This window comes from Brachypodium distachyon, chromosome 1 (genome assembly GCF_000005505.3).
Source record: "Brachypodium distachyon strain Bd21 chromosome 1, Brachypodium_distachyon_v3.0, whole genome shotgun sequence".
Classification (NCBI taxonomy): Eukaryota; Viridiplantae; Streptophyta; class Magnoliopsida; order Poales; family Poaceae; genus Brachypodium; species Brachypodium distachyon.
In genome coordinates this window covers 57,853,069-57,869,483 of record NC_016131.3, presented here as the reverse complement: position 1 = coordinate 57,869,483, position 16,415 = coordinate 57,853,069, and the positions used below count along the sequence as shown (strand labels likewise).

Genomic DNA, 16,415 nt, shown 5'->3' with positions numbered 1-16,415 from the left:
TACTGATGTTACCAAATTGGGGGCTCTGTCCAAAGAATGTAGCACCACACTATGTAACAGGTCATCCGTCATTGTCTAAAAACAGGGCAGATAAGACCTAACTATCAGCTGGTAGTGGTTTACTACCTAGAACTGCGGACAGAGACAGACACCAAGTACATTCAGCTATGGCATGGAAGTGCCTTGTTCAAGGGAAACCAAAAGCACAGGCCCTTTTTTTCTTTTGACGAATGTAGCAGCACCACTCTGCATTGATTAAGTAGGGTTATTTACAGAGAATTAGGGCTCAGCCAACATAACAAAAGATGAAAAGCTCCAACAAGATATGACGACAGAAGCATGGGATAAGGTCTAGGGTAAACACAACTCAAGCAGGCGGATTGTGAGGTACGAACTACGAAGGAATGAGTCACTTTCGCAAATAGACCCCAAGTCCACATTGTTCTACAAATTAACACAAAAAATGCAGCAGCAAACTCACATATTACCCACCAAGGAACACCTGTAGCATCACTATTGACCATGTAATTCCGCCTTAGTCAGAAAGCCATTGCGACGTCATATCGATTTTTGCCACACACTGAATGATCTCCTCGGGGGTCGAAGTACATCAATCTTCTTCAATCTCAGAGTGTCCTGGAGGCAGCGGCTTCATGTCCCTACCTGAAAATAAACAGCTAGAAAATATGAGATTGTAGTGTCCAATTTAAATACTCCAAGTTTCCAGGCATATATGTCCACTAACAGCATTAATAATATTACTTACAGTTAGGCTAAATTGTTTGCAAATTACAACCAAGCAAACATATGTGTACCATCAGCACAAGTTAAAAGATCAGACCAATTATGTATGGTACCTGGTTTGTAGAAGCTCATATAGGGAATGACAGTTATTGGCTGTGGCACATCCCTTTCTTGGAAAAAAGAAGGAATGAGAGGATCACCGATGTTACCCTCGTGGCACAGGTTCCTGGCTCGGCCCGACTTGAGCTCAACTGTGAAGATGCCGGCTTCTGTCCTTAGGAAAACGACACCGACTCTCTCAGCGAAACCACACATCACAGGTTTGGTTGACAGGGACAGAGGAGGCAGCAGCGGCACGAGATTGATGACTCTGGGTTGCACCCATGCCGCGGCTCCATGCTCATCAACTTCCCTGGACCAAAGACAGATGCTGGACTCCACTATGGCGGCCATTCCAAGCACGCCGTTCTCCACCACCATCTTGCCATCCTTACAGTCGTCCGGTTTCTTGATGAGCGACAGTTCTGGTTCCGCCAAGTCATACCGTATTATCGCAGTGGTGGAACGGAAGTCAAAGTCGAGTGTGTTTCCCACAAGGACGCTGGGTGGCATAACACATATGGTGCTGCTAACAGCCAGTTTCTGATCACAGTGGACAAAATGGGTACTGGGCCTCCAGTAACCAGCCTCCGATGAGTAAAGGGTGGCCGAGCACAAAAACTCTTCCACGATCACGCAGGCCACTTGGAATGGATGGCCATGGCAGTCAAGGTGGTCGCACCCCGGCTTGGCACAGAGCACGGCGGGCCAGCCTCCCCACAACTGACCGGGCTTCTGAAATACCCATTCCTCATGCGTGATTGGGTCCCAGACGATGTACTCCGGCTCCGGATAGTAGCCTTCGTACAAGCAACCGGGCGGATCCGTCTGGAAGAGGACGCGGCCATGGCGGGCGTCGAGTGGGCGCAGGTACCCGCGGGCAGGCGCAGGACCAGGCGGGCGGAGCTTGAGGGTGGGGACGAAGAGGGTGGATACGTGGTCCTCTTCTTTGGGGGAGTGCCTGGTGAGGAAGCCGAGCATGGGTGGCGTCCCGTGGAGCTCGCAGTACTCGTGGCGGAAGTCGGGACCGGCGAGGCGACGGAGCCAGAACTTGCTGACGCGAGAGGCGCGGAAGAGGCATCCGGGTTCGTCTGGCGGCAGGCGGAGGAAGATCTGCTCGACGATGTCGGCCGGGAGCTCCGGAGGTGGCGGGGCCATGGCGGCTGCTCGCGGGATTTGGGCTCGAGGGTTTTGGTTGGGGATTGGATTGGGGAGGAAGAAGAAGCGAGTGCCTTTTGCTTTTGCTGGCGCTTCTCGGGCTCTCGACGCAAGGGGCGAGGGTGCGCGCGGACCCGGTGCTCGGCTGTTGTGGGGGCTGACATGGGGAAAGAAACAGCCGGTGCACGAGGACGAAGTCCACCAGGCCTAGGAAGGCCAAAGAGACGCAGCGCAAGGGTGAAGCTACTGCTGGGCCCCAGGTGTCATCGGGCCATGTCTCTATCTCTGCGCCGTTGGTAGGATTCGCGCCGAAAACAGGCGGGAAAACTTTTTTTTCTTCGAAAACAAGCGGGAAAAGTTTTACTCAAACGCTCCTTCCAAGTTCCAGACACATTGAAAGGATCTACAGTTACTCCTTCCGCTCCACTACGTCCAGGTTTTTTAAACGACTATTTCACTCTAGTTAACAAATCGGGATCATATTTTTTAACTGCGGGTGTTCAAACCTGTCAAGTACTCATTAAGAACTCAAGTTTAACATCTGATTTTAGCAGTTTTCAAGTACGATGTCTAATCTGCAAAAGCCTGCCAAATTCATATATCAACGGTGCATTTTCCTTTTTTTTGAAGACTCTCACTCGAAATGTGATATTAACAAACTAATGTCTCTTCGCATGCATTCACAAATCCAACATGGTATTCAGCCGGCGGTTAGATTTCATCATAAACAGTGCTTATGTGGCAATTCTGGCCCAAGTTTATCTGGCCAGCTCAACAATTTGGCCAAAATGCAGCGCACTGAAATGGGCCAATCATACGGTAAATATTCCACTTGTGCCAGACCCAATAAATAAACAGTAAAGGCACAAAAAAATTTGAACGGGAGAGCTCCATTACTTCATCACCCAAACACGATTACAGTGTTCATTACAAGAAAAATTGAGGCAACGAAGCAGAGCGCCAACAAGTGCACCACCTGCTTGGTTTGTACGGCTAACGCTAGCAAGGTCGTGAGCCAAACTATTACAATTTCTACCCACATGATTAACAGAAAAGTCAGGAAACCTCTTTAGCAGTTCCTTGATGTCATCATACAGACTTCCGAGCAAGGAGAGCCGCATGCCATTATCTTGCAGAGCCTTCACAAGCAACAAACAATCAGACTCCACTTCAATTGCTTTATCTGAACATAATACTACGATAGTTTATATTTATTTCCATCCAACAGCTACAGCTACGATAGTTTATCTCACATATCTTGACCTTAACTAATTCATCATTCACACGAAACCAAGATGAATGAAAGTAGGTTAACATGGACAACGATATATTTCTTGGTACATCTTGATTTCCTTAGTTGGATCTCTTCATTGCCTAAAGACCTGCAATTAGAGTAACTGACTGTTAAAGTCTAATGTAACACTTTTAGAATTTATATACCTTCAATTCTAGGTATGCTGTTCCTCTGGACTGATGAAATAGATCATACACAAAACTAGTAAGCACAAGCCATCTGCGTAGGGTGACACCTGCTGTCATTGAGTTCACCACAACCAAGACTCTGAAAATACAAATAGCATGAGCTAAAAAAAAATAGCAGTATACTATGCTTTGTCAAAACCGCACCATAAGATTTCACATGCATAAGCTCCACACAATTTTACACCTCTATAAACAAATATGTCATGACTAAAAGTAACATGGACAAAAAGCAAACAACAGTCAAAGTGTCAATAAACAACAATTAACTGTCTAAACTTCTAATGGTTTACACTGTTCTCTGAATATGAATAAGAAAACTGTCTAAACTGCCGATGCACATTGAAAATACAAGTATATTTTTTAGGATTATAAATATAATGTCGACCTAACGATGGAATTTATCTCCTTAAAAAACACAAACACCATAATGATGATAATGTTTGCAGTGTGAGAGATTAAATGACAGCAAGTTACTATGGCAGATGCATACTCAAGAATAGAACCATGGTGCTGCTCGTACATGGCAACAAATTAACTAGTACATGGATAAGGGTGTTAGGCCTGGATTATGATTAGAACAAAGAAAATAAGATTTTCAACTCTTTCAGATTGCTAAAATTGACAAGGCAGCAAAGTTTCTATTCTTACTGCAGTGTGGGCACTAAAGTTCCTTGCTACCTTCCAGGGAGATGACGTTGAAGGTTGGATAAAGGCATGTATCGAGTTTGACAACCAATGATAACTGACAGCGATCAAAGCACTTCTACAATTTAGGATTTAACTGATGACACGGTTTAATCAAACAATTAGATCCAACAAACTAAGGGAACTGGGGGGCATGATTTAATCAAACAATCAGATCCATGTTCACGACTATCTAGAGTCTAGCAACAAAATCAGGAGACCTGATTGCTAAAGCAGACTGCAACCTTACCGATGTTACCAAATTGGGGGCTCTCTCCAAAAGTAGCATCGTACTATATAACAGCTCGTTGTCTAAAAACAAGGCAGATAAGACCTAACAATCGGCTCGTAGTGGTCTACTACCCAGAACTCCGGACAGAGATAGACACCAAGTATATTCAGCTATGGCTGCTAAGTACCTTGTTCAAGGAAAACCAAAAGCAGAGACCTTATTTTCTTTTGACTAATGCAGCTAGCAGTGCCGCTTTCCATTAATGAAGTAGGGTTTTTTTACAGAGAATTAGGGCTCAGTCAGCATAACAAGGGTGCCAAACTGCTCCCTCTCTGCCTCAGACGAATATGATTCACAGTTTTTCTCCCACCATCAGAGAAGTGAGGGCTCATTGATATCAGGAGCAATCGTTAGCAACCTATACCGCAGCAGCAAACTGCTCTGAACCTGTTTGGAGTATGAGCAGGCGGCGAACAGGTGCAGAGCAGATTCTGGATGGCAGCGACAAAGTTGGCAAATAGTGTTATACCGAATATTTCTGAGAGCCAGCCTATCCACTGTGAGACATCTTCCCTGGACAGGCCTTTTTTTTTTGGGATTTTTGAAGATGTGCATTTGTGGTGTGGGGGTGACCAACTCAATTTATTTCCACTCTTCACTGTGTCAAACATGAATTTGGCAAAACCAAAAACAAGCTGAAGGTGAACTACAAGCCCAAAACATAGTTACCACAGTTGACGCATCAGGAAGTTGGATGGCAAGAAGTCAAGAGCCATAAATGACCGCTATAACTTAGTTTTTTCTAGGTAAACTGCCAGACAATAAACATAATACTTGAAAGCATAAGAAATAGTTACAGATAAATTGACAAATTTCAAAAGTTTCTAGATATCATCATCAAGCAGCTCATAAATAAATTACTGTCTCCTACCTAACAATGGCGATTTGCTCCACACACTATCAGAAAACAACCATGTAACAAAACTTACCGACAGATAGGGCCTACCAACAGAAACCAACAACAGCATGGAAAGTAACCAAGTGCAACCAAAACACCTTACTACTGAAATATATAATTCTGTACCGCATAGCACGAGACCTAATTGCCTCCAGGTGATCATCTTTCCTGTTGATGAGTCACACACATCATTAAGCTCTATTCGACGCCTTCATTTGTCACGCAAATGGAAAATGGAGGTTAGGCAGATGTGTGGAGCTTTAGGAGAGATACAAACAGTGTTATAAAAAAGGAAATAATTTGGATAAGATTTTCTGGTTGGAATAGTCTCTGAATTGACATGAACAACAAAAATGATTACCAAAATGAGTGAAAATGGGCAGAAAGGATCTATGTAGTACAAATTACTACAGTACTCCCAAGATATTTGAGATGCCAGCACAAGTTTAGCCATCCTTATTTGCAATTGGCATGGACAAGATCATGTATGCGTCAAGACAGCATAATCACACGACCGTGGAGGTATGGTGCTCAGTGAATAACACAGGAATCAATATATGCAGAAAGGAGAAGGTGAGGTTGACTGACAGGCCCTGCACCCAAGAGGTGCAAAAGGCATTTTCCAAGAATAGAAATAACAAAACCAGGTGACCATCTGTGTAGAACAGCAGCATAAAAGGGACTACCTCTGTTCCCATATATAAGACGTCCTGGCAGTTTAATTTGAACTACCAGAATGTCTTGTATATGGGAACAGAGGTTGTATCATCTTCCTAGAAGAATACCATCTTTTTCCAAGAATAATGTAATCTTGTTTCTGAAAAGAAATCAGATGTGTTGTGTCATTTTTACCTCTCGATTCAAGACTTGCTTCCAAAAAACAACGATATATTTCTTGGTACATCTTGATTTTCTTTGGATCTCTTCCTTGCCTTAAGACCTGTAATTAGAGTAATAGAAACTGTTAAGGAAGATCAATAAGAGAAAGGAGCTGGCACGGTGAAACTGAAAGAAAATCAATTTACACCTCTATAAGCAAATATGTCATGATTAAAAGTGACATGGACAACAAGCAAACGACAGTCAAAAGTGTCAATAAATAACTATTAACTGTGTAAAGTTCTAATGATTTACAGTGTTCCCTGAATTTGAGTAAGAAAAATGCAGACTCTGTTACCAGTACGTTAAATGAAGAATTATACTTATATTACATGGTCAAATGGACAATGGTTGCTTGCAAATCCATAAACAAAAAGTTCTACTGGATCTATCTTATGTGTCAGTTTTTCAATCCATGTGGTGGGCTGGGAGCACTTAGCTTTAAATCCATGTCGCTGATGGTGAGATTAATCAGGCAACATGACAGCATCCTGCCGCTTCGGCCGTGAGCTGCTTCGGTATTGCTGCTGCTGCTGCTTTGTTCCTGCCAAGTCATACATCCATTTCACAAATCCAGATTCCTGGCAGAGCAAGAAAAGTCTGTGAGATAACTATGTCTTAAAACAAGTTAGATTTTCTGCAATCATACAATGTTAAAAGGATATCAAATAACTGTGAAAAAAGACTCGCATGACACAGATATAAAATTCGAAGTCAAGGAAATTACAGTTCTATAGCACTTCATTTGGCTACTTTTTGCTACTTATACAAGTTTATAGTGCAACCAGGAAGCAAAAAGATAGACAGTCTGTGGAGACAAATTATTCAGTTTCTGAAAATAAGTCATGTTTACTGAAATAACTGCTTTCGAAATAGAGTAATTACTTTTGCATCATCCAAGTTGAAATGCATGTCAATATTCTTTAGGTGGTGTATAAATGTAATGTCTACCAAGTACAAACGACGTAAATTTTCTCTCCTTAATAAACACAAATACCATAATGATGTCAATGTTTGCAATGTTACCAAATTGGGGGCTATGTCCAAAAAACGTAGTATCATACTACATAACAGTTCTTGTCTAAAACCAGGGTCGATAAGACCTAAATATCGGCTCGTAGTGGTCTACTACCTAGAACTGCGGAAAAACACCAAGTATATTCAGCTCTGGCTTCCAAGTAAGCACATGCCTTTTTTTTTTCTTTTGGCAAATGCAGCAGCGCCGCCTTCCATTAATTAAGGGGGTTTACAGAGAATTAGGGCTCAGCCAACATAACAATAGAAGAAAAGCTCCAACAAGATATGAAGAAAGAAGCATGAGATAAAAGGTCTAGGGTAAAAACAACTCCAGCAGGTGGAAGGTGTGGTATGAAGGATCATTTTCGCAAAAAAAGAAAAAGAAAAAGTAGGACAATGGAGGTGCAAAGTCATCAGCTTGCCTAGCTCAGTTCTTAAAGACCCTCCGGTCCAGTTCCAACCAAATGAACCACCAAATGATCATCACAAGGGTGCCAAACTGCTCCTTCTCTAACTTTGACGAGTATGATCCACAGTTTTTCTCCCACCTCCCGAGAAGGGGCTTATTGATATCAGGGGCGAGGCTCGGTGATAACCCATACCGCGGCAGCAAACTGCTCTAAACCTGTCTGGAGTATGAGCAGGCGGTGAACACGTGCAGAGCAGATTCTGGATGGCAGCGACAAAGTTGGCAAATAGGGCTATGTTGAATTCTGAGAGCCGGCCTATCCCATGTGAGACATCTTCCCTGACAGGCCTTTTTTTTTGTCGGGATTTATGATGATGTGTATTTGTGGTTTTGCAGTGACCAACTCAATTTATCTCCACTCTTCACAGTGTCAAACGTGAATTTGACGAAACTGAAATCAAGTCGAACTGGTGAACTGTAAGCCCAAAACATAGTTACCAGAGTCACCATGTCAAGAACTTGGATGGCAAGAAGTCAAGAGCCATAAATTACCGCTATAACGTAGTTTTTTCTAGGTAAACTGCCAGACAGTAAATATAATACTTGAAAGCATAAGAAATAGTAACAGATAAATTGACAACTTCCTAAAATTTCTAGGTATCACGTCAAGCAGCTCATGAATGGATTACTGTCTCCTCCCTAACAATGGCTATTTTCTGAATGAAGAGTATGCCTCCCATGACAGAGAAATGGAAAATGGACGTTGGGCAGTAGAGATGAAAATGGGTCGCCATTAGGGTACCCTCCAACACTCTTTAGTTGAAACAAATGAACTTGTGACTTTGGAATTTTAGTTCTTTTGATTGAACTAAAGAGTGTTGGAGGGTACCCTAACGGTGACCCTTGCATCTCTATTGAGCAGATATGTGGAGCATTAGAGAAGACTATGATAGAACAAGGAAAGGATTTGGAAAACAGTTTCCGATTGCAATGGTCTCCAAAGTAGAAGGATCAGCAGACGAGTTTAAATTGTGCAGAAGATATAAACGTGCATGTGCACGTTACTAACAAACCACAGGTCAGGCAAATAGACTCCAAGTCTACATTATTCCACAAATAATGCCTGAATGCTAACACCGAAAGTGCAGCAGCAAACTCACTTATTGCCCACCAAGCAACACCTCTAGCATCACTCTTGCCCATGTAACACCAAGTTGGTTGGGAAGGCATTGCAACCGAGTATCGGATGCCTTACACTGAATGACCTCTTCAGGTCTCGAAGTAAATCAATGTTCTTCAAACGCGGAGGGTCCAATGGCATTATGCCCCTGCCTGAAAATAAACATCTAGAAAATATGAGATTGTAGTGTCCAATTTAATTACTCCAAGTTTCCAGGCATATGTCCACTAACAGAATTAATACTAGTATATTACTTACAATTGTTCGCAAATTACAACTCAAACATATATGTCGGCATATCCAGTGAAAACCCTCATTTGGTGCAAACTGTGCAAACTTCATAAAAATCATGTATAAAAGTTTCAAAAAATTCCTACAAAAATACCATATGTTGGAGGTGTATGTTGGAGGTGTGATGTTCTACAAACGTGCAAAATTTCAAGTTGAAAATCAAATATATTTGGAAGGAATTAAAAAGAGAAATACACAAATAAGTAGTTTCAAACAGTATAGGACCACTATTCATGCTGAATTTGTTTTTTTTTCAGTGCTACCAAACACAATTGAGTTTGGACTTGAAATTTAATTTTACACATATATAAACATCACTTCTCTAACATATGTAATTTTTTTAGAAGCTTTGAACTTTTTCGGTAAAGTTTGCACCGTGGAGGTGGTTTCCACCGGATACGCGGCCAAAGTATATATAACATCAGCACAAGTTAAAAGATCAGACCAATTAAGTGTGGTACCTGGAGTGTAGAAGCTCACATAGGGAGAGGATCGTGAGTGTAACCATCTTTGCGCAGGTTCCTGGCTCGGCCCGACTTGAGCTCAATCGTGAAGATGCCCGGCTTTGTACGTAGGAAAATGACACCAATTTCCTCAGCAAAACCACACATAGTGAGTTTGGTTGACAGGTACCTAGGGGGGAGCAACGTCTCGAGCTTGATGACTCTGGGTTGCACCCATGCCGCGGCTCCATGCTCATCAACTTCTCTCGACCAAATGTAGATGCTGAACCCCAGTATGGTGGCGAATCCCAGTATGCCGTTCTCCACCATCACCTGGCCAGACATATAGCGACACACATCTGGCTTTTCGATCAGCGATAGTTCCCGGTCCGCCAAGCCATACCGCATTATTACCGGGGACAGATCACAGTCAAAGTACAGAGCATTCCCCACAAGGACGTTGGTTGTAATCTCATGGAGGTTGCAGAAGTGATTCAGGTCCTTGTCCTCACCATCAAACTCAACAGAGGACCTGTCGCTCCAGTTACCATTCACGGACGAGTAAAGATACGCAGAGAAGGAGTTAAAATCGAACTCATCGACGAAGGCATGCGCCACTCGAAATGGATGGCCATGGCAATCCAGGTGGTCACACCCGTCCCTGGCACAGAGCACAGCAAACCAGCCTCCAATGGATCTGCTGGGCATGGGGATGGGGATCACCCACCCCTCGTGGGTGATCGGGTCCCAGACGAGGAAGTGCTCGTGAGGCGCAGGCTTCCTAGGGACATCCTCGGCAGGGTCGGCATCCATCTTGAAGAGGACGCGGCCGTGGCGGGCGTCGAGCGCGCGCAAGAAGGCGCTGCTGCCGAGGCGGGGCGGGGAGAGGTCTGCTAAGGTGCGGACGAACCGGGTGTGGTAGAAGGTCTTGCGATCGTTGTGGAAGATGCCGAGCATCGGGGGCGTACCGTGGTGGCACTCGCGGTAGGCCTTCCGGAACGCGTCGCCGGTGAGGATCCGGAGCCACAGCTTGCACACGAGCGTCGAGCGGAACAGCGACCTGGGTTCCTGCGGAGGGACGCGGAGGAGGATCTCCTCCACGAGCTCCGAAGGCAGCGCCGGTGGAAGCCGCGGCATGGCGTCGGTGGCTGCGCCCGCGCCGGTGGGAGATGGGTTTTGGATTCGGGGAAGACGAAGGAGCCTCTTGGAGCGCTGCGGAAGCCGCGGCATGGCGTCGCGTCGGCTGCGGCCGGTGGAAGAGGGGTTTTGAATTTTGGGGAAGACGAAGAAGCAGCCCCTTGGAGCGCTTTGTGGATTGGTCTTCTGACTTTGCTTCTCTGCCTTGTGAATTTTGGGTCGCTGCTCGCTGGCACTGCACACGTGATCTGTGTGCTCGAGTGACTGACACGTGGGACCCACCGCTGCACAGCCGGTTTCGGTGCTAGTACCGATGCGTGAGTAAATGTACCGTATTTAATTCGGCGAATTCGGTTCAAACAATTGAATGAGGTGGAATAAATGACAGAGCGTGCTGCCGTGCTTGCGGCCTGGAGACTAGCGTCTGGAACCAACTGCCAACCAATAGAAAATTCGTCGCCAATCACCTTGCACCGTTGCAGCAGAACCGTCCGTTTTGAGATCCGTATGCGGCACATCGCTCCAGGACGCTAACCTTCTGACCGCGAGTTGTGTCTTTTACCTTGTGGACACTGCCAGCCGACCACGGTGACTCTAACTCCGATCGCAAGAAAGCATACCATTATCTCATCAAGATATGGAAACAAGGAAGAATACTTGGATGAAAAGAAAAAGAATCTTCTTTGTTCATAAAGTTGTGAACAAAATTGTGAAACGATTCCTTAATCTACGAGGCCAAGAATGCATCTCCATGAGGTGCTATCCTGACATGACAACCCGGAGGAGCCAAATATTGCTCTTGCATACAGGGAGACCAAGGAAAATTGGGCATATTCCAGCCTATGATTTGAGGATGGGGAAAACGTGGAACCATGCGACAAGTACCACATCATAATTCAATGGCAGCTATACAGAAAATCCTTGGAATCCAAACCCAAGTCCGACCAAATAGCAATTTTGTTTGCAATTATGCGTCAGGATATCATGATCACACAAAATCCGTTTAGAAATGTCGAAGTTTAGGATGAAGATAAGGCGACGACTAGAGTCCTAGCGTGCCGTCAGACCAGTCGATGGTCACTGGATCAAGCAGCTGAGACCAGGTTAGAACAATATATCTCCAAAGAGCATCTCCGGCCGCGCCCCTCATTTGGCGTCCGGCGCAGCCGTTTTTTAGTCCCTTTGGGGGGCGCTAGCGGGTTTTTTTTTTTGGGTTCCGCCGTGATCCAGCCGCGTCCCCAATAAGAACCCTCCCAAAATTTGAAAATAGACAAAATTTAACTAAATTTGGCGGAAGTAGATGAAATTTAACTAAACATAAAGTTTTTCAGTATATTTACATAATTTAAAAAAATTAAACATAAAGCCAGGCCGCCTAGTGGTCGAGGTCGCTGAAGTAGGCGAGGTCCGCCTCGTCGGAATCGTCGGAGTCGATTTCGATCGGCTTCGTCTTCACCTCCGCCGCTGGCCTCTTCCCTGCCCTCTTCTTCTCGGCGGCCTCCCTCTCCGCCTCCTTGGCGCTCCACGCCGCCGCCTCCTCGTCCGTCATGGCGATGCCGAGGCGTCTTGCCTCCTCGCCCTCGCTCTCGCTGGCGCGCTCCGCCGCCGTCTGCCCCGGGAACTCCTCGGGGTCGCCGTCCTGCCGCCATTCGAGCGCCAGGCGCTCGTACTCCGGCGCCGGCGCCCACGGCTCCGGCTTTGGCCGGACTAGGCGGAGGAGGCCGCGAGGTGGCTCCGGCCCCCGTCGGCGGGAAGATGCCCCCGGCTCCTCCTTGATGCGCAGCACCGGCGAGGAGGCGCTGTGAGAAGATGCCGTACCGGGGGAGCGGGAGGCGCCGGAGTCGCCGTACCCGTACCGGTGCCGTCCTGCCGGAGGAGGTGGGGGCGTCTCCAGGCGGGGGTGATCGCCGGTGACGATGTGCGCTAGCACCGCCGCCACGCTGTGCCCTCTCCAGAACCGCAGTCGGGCTTCGATGTTGAATCGACCCGGCGGCGGGCGCTCGCCTTGGCCCTCGTACCAGGCGATGTCGACGGCGTGGCGGTCGGCGAAGAACGCCGCCCAGTTGGCCCCGGTGGGCGTGTGAACACGGCGATAAACGCTTCCGCGTGGCGCCTTGCCAGCGACCGCCATTAATTTTGACTCGGGGGCCGAGGAGGGGCCGGTGAGAAACCGGTGCGGACGATTAATTGGTCGCTGACAAGGCGGGCCCACCGCGATAACACGTTGCGCCGGCACCCCCGCTCGCCCCCCCCCCATGGGCTGGGTTCGGCCTGGGGGCGCCGGATAACTTTTTGGGCCGCACCGGATGAAAAAACAAATTGGGGAGGCCGGCTGGGTGGGTTTTTGGGCGCCGGCGCCCCCCAAGCCTGTTTAGGGGGCCTTTAGGGGGGCCGAGTGGAGATGCTCTAAATGTTCGGTCCTCAATCTGGCCAATCATGATTCAAAAAATGGACGTTTCTACCTGTTTCCATCATCATGATCTCCCATTCCCCGCAGCTCGAGCGTGTTAGGATCAGGAAGGACACTCTAGCAAATTCCCCACAAAAACAAAGTGTACGTTAGCCCTAATTCTGATTCATGGGGAACTATATATGTCGAACACTCTAACATTAACTGTGCTGCATAAAACTTGAGAGCCTTTCGTTGGTTCTAAAATTCCAGTTATTTGTAGCAAATAGAAACGATCACACAAGCCTGAAGCCTCCCTCAACAAGACATGGCTGTTAGAAGCACAATCCGTTTAAACTAGAGATAAGGAGATAAGATAGACTAGATTTAAACATAGCATTACTTGTCTTGTACTCCAAGTTTATCTTCCTTTGTACCTATATAAATATCCCATACGAGGGTCAGATCAATACAACAATATCAAAATATCGTGGAATTAATACAATTAGAGTTCCAATCATATTTCTACAATGGCCACGCTCTAGGTCGCTGATCGCGGCCGACCCGCACGGCGGCTCATCGGTGTTTTCGAGAAATCGAGCCAGAGACGAGCATGCATTGGACATGAGAATATAGATTTTTCATTGAAATCAACTTCACACTAAACATCCAAGTACAGTATAGCATTAAACATCCCGATTCAACCTTCAAACGGCACATTATATAGCAATAGGAGATGACAGCCTCAGGAACAATGTAATGCCTCGATCAATTTTCACATTTTCTCCGCTGCTTTGCATGCCTCCTACAATTTTGCATCTCAAAGTGTCAGCCCAGGAGAGACCACCTACAACACACGGTTCGTTTACCAGCTGAAACCAAAAATGAAGGCTTGGTTACATGCTGATTGAAAGGTTAGACCAACTCAAGATGAATAAACGCAATCATCCAAGGCTAGAGCTGATGCCTTCAAAGTGCATTTTTGTTGGCTATGGCAAGTCTACATGATTTTTATGAAGTTTAGTCAATGTAGACTAGAGCTTTTGCCTTCATCAAAGTGCATTTTTCTTGGCTATGGTTCTGATTGAAAGCTTAGAGTTGATGCCTTCACTTTGATTGAAAATATGGCATTACATTGTTCCTGAGGCTGTCATCTCCTATTGCTATATGATGTGCCGTTTGAAGGTTGAATCGGGATGTTTAATGCTATACTGTACTTGGATGTTTAGTGTGAAGTTGATTTCAATGAAAAATCTATATTCTCATGTCCAATGCATGCTCGTCTCTGGCTCGATTTCTCAAAAACACCGATGAACAAAACCCTGAATGATGCCTTCACTTTGATTGAAAATATGGCAAGTCATGATGTTCGGTGGTCCAGTGAGAGGACAAGTGCTCCACAAAAGTCAGGGATGCATCAAATCTCTTCATCTGATGCCCTAGCAGCTCAAATGGAAATTATGAACAAGATCATGTCACAGATGTTATCTTCTATCAAGTCAGTTGGGTCTGTTGCTACCTCAGTTGTTTCACAACCAGCTCCTGCTCCAGTTTGTAGCATTTGTGGTGTTCCTGGTCATGGGGGAGAGTGTATTGGCATCTCAGTTGCAGAATCATCAGCTCAGTCAATCCAAGAAGTGAATTATGCTCCGTCTCAAGGTCCATATTCTCATAATTATAATCCTCAGTGGAGACAACATCCCAATCTCTCTTACAAGAATAATATGCCAGCCCAATCATCATTTTTCTCAAGTGTTTCTCACCCAGCTCAGCAACAACCTCAATCTCAAACAGCAATTGAGAAGCTTATGGAGAAGCAAATGGAGATGATGGCTAATATGAGCAAAACCCAGATGGAGATGATGTCTAATGTGAGTAAAACTCAAATGGAAATGTTGAATGCAGTTCAGAAGCTTGCAAATAAGATGGAGGACATATTTGTGAACAATGGAAAAGGAATAGCAGAGGCTAGATTGCCTGCTCAAGCTAAGAGCAACCCAAGGAACATGTGTGGTGCTATCACAACAAGATCTGGTAGAACAACAGAACCTTTATTACCCACACCAAGCATTCCTAGAAACTATGTTCCACCTCAGCTGAGAACAGAGAAAAATAGTAAAAATGCTGCTGAGGAAGTTGTGCAGAAGAAAAGCCAAGCTAGTACAAGTGAGAATTTGATTGATGAAGCAATTCAGAAATCAAAACAGAAGCTCCCTTTTCCAGAAAAGAATGATAAAAGCAAAGAAGACAAACACTATGCAAAGTTCATTGAAATGATGAAAGAGGTTCAGATCACAATTCCTATACTTGAGGCAGTGCTCCATGTGCCCATGTATGCAAAGTTTTTCAAGGAATTACTGACTAAGAAGAGAAGCATAGATGAGCCAGGGATTGTCACATTGACAAAGGAGTGCAGTGCCATGATTTTAAACCAAATGCCACAGAAGCTAGAAGATCCAGGGAGTTTTGGAATTCCCTGTGTTGTGGGAAACAGAAAATTCAGTGCCTTGTGTGATTTGGGATCTTCTGTCAGTGTTGTTCCTCTATCAGTTTGTCAAAGTATGAAATTAGGAGAATTAGAGTCAACTCCCCTCACATTACAGCTAGCAGACAGAACTCTTAGGAAACCAGCTGGAGTTCTTTTGGATGTCCCAATTATTGTGAATCAATTTGCTTATCCTGTGGATTTTATTGTGCTTGGGATGGAAGACAAGACAGAAGCTGTAATCCTTGGGAGACCTTTCCTCGCTACTGCTGGAGCTTTAATTGATGTGCAGAAAGGGAAGTTAACTCTGAAATTTGGTGAAGATGAATTAATCTTTGATATGAAGCATCCAACTAATTTACCTCATTGTCTTGAGGAGTGCTTATCTGTTGATATTATAGATGAGTGTGTTGCTGAAGGATATAAGGTGGAATTGAATCAACCAGTTGAAGCAAAACTAGATGAAAAGTGGCTGAAACTTCAGGAAGTTCAGAAGAAGAATCAGGAAGTTCAAAAAACAGAATATGTTTCTGCAGTGATGATTTGAATGAAGGAATTGTATCTGTTGATGCTAGTCTTGTGCCCTACACTCCAGTAGAAATGAAGCAGCTACCAGAGCATCTCAAATATGAATTCCTTGCTGCAAATGAACAATTTCCTGTAATTACAAGCTCAGCTCTGAAATTTGATCAGATCAAAATGCTTGTTGATGTGTTGAAAAAGCATAGAGCTTGTATTGGTTATTCCATTGATGATATGAAGGGAATCAGTCCTACTATGTGTATGCATAGAATATTTCTTGAAGAAGGAAAGAAGTCAACTAGAGAG

General features: G+C 45.1%; 3 protein-coding genes across 15 annotated transcripts; 1 reads left to right on the top strand and 2 right to left on the bottom strand.

Annotated features, from left to right (window-relative positions):
• Window positions 1-213: 213 nt before the first annotated feature.
• On the bottom strand, window positions 214-2,132 carry LOC100840080. Its single transcript, XM_003561428.4, has 2 exons — window positions 858-2,132; window positions 214-663 (listed from the first exon to the last, which is right to left on the bottom strand). The coding sequence occupies exons 1-2, from the start codon at window positions 1,999-2,001 to the stop codon at window positions 611-613; spliced, it is 1,197 nt and encodes a 398-aa protein (XP_003561476.3). The 5' UTR covers window positions 2,002-2,132; the 3' UTR covers window positions 214-610.
• Window positions 2,133-2,873: 741 nt separating this feature from the next.
• LOC100839779 lies at window positions 2,874-10,955 on the bottom strand. Of its 13 annotated transcripts, none has more exons than XM_014900522.2 (6): window positions 9,595-10,949; window positions 8,823-8,994; window positions 6,210-6,817; window positions 5,484-5,566; window positions 3,442-3,562; window positions 2,874-3,140 (listed from the first exon to the last, which is right to left on the bottom strand). In XM_014900522.2, the coding sequence occupies exon 1, from the start codon at window positions 10,804-10,806 to the stop codon at window positions 9,610-9,612; it is 1,197 nt and encodes a 398-aa protein (XP_014756008.1). In that variant the 5' UTR covers window positions 10,807-10,949; the 3' UTR covers window positions 2,874-3,140; window positions 3,442-3,562; window positions 5,484-5,566; window positions 6,210-6,817; window positions 8,823-8,994; window positions 9,595-9,609. The 13 variants fall into 13 exon arrangements, with proteins under 13 accessions (XP_014756008.1, XP_024313222.1, XP_014756024.1 ...); XM_024457454.1 differs by having other exon boundaries at window positions 5,499-5,566; XM_014900538.2 differs by having other exon boundaries at window positions 5,484-5,525.
• Window positions 10,956-14,514: 3,559 nt separating this feature from the next.
• On the top strand, window positions 14,515-16,134 carry LOC112270692. Its single transcript, XM_024458722.1, has one exon. It carries the CDS (start codon window positions 14,515-14,517, stop codon window positions 16,132-16,134), a length of 1,620 nt encoding a protein of 539 aa, XP_024314490.1.
• Window positions 16,135-16,415: the final 281 nt, after the last annotated feature.

Coding starts and splice junctions, on each gene's coding strand:
- LOC100840080 (XM_003561428.4), bottom strand. CDS start 2,001: ATGGCCCCGCCACCTCCGGAGCTCCCGGCCGACATCGTCGAGCAGATC. Junction 664..857: donor TATGAGCTTCTACAAACCAG/GTACCATACATA, acceptor GTTTATTTTCAG/GTAGGGACATGAAGCCGCTG.
- LOC112270692 (XM_024458722.1), top strand. CDS start 14,515: ATGCATCAAATCTCTTCATCTGATGCCCTAGCAGCTCAAATGGAAATT.
- LOC100839779 (XM_024457449.1), bottom strand. CDS start 10,806: ATGCCGCGGCTTCCGCAGCGCTCCAAGAGGCTCCTTCGTCTTCCCCGA.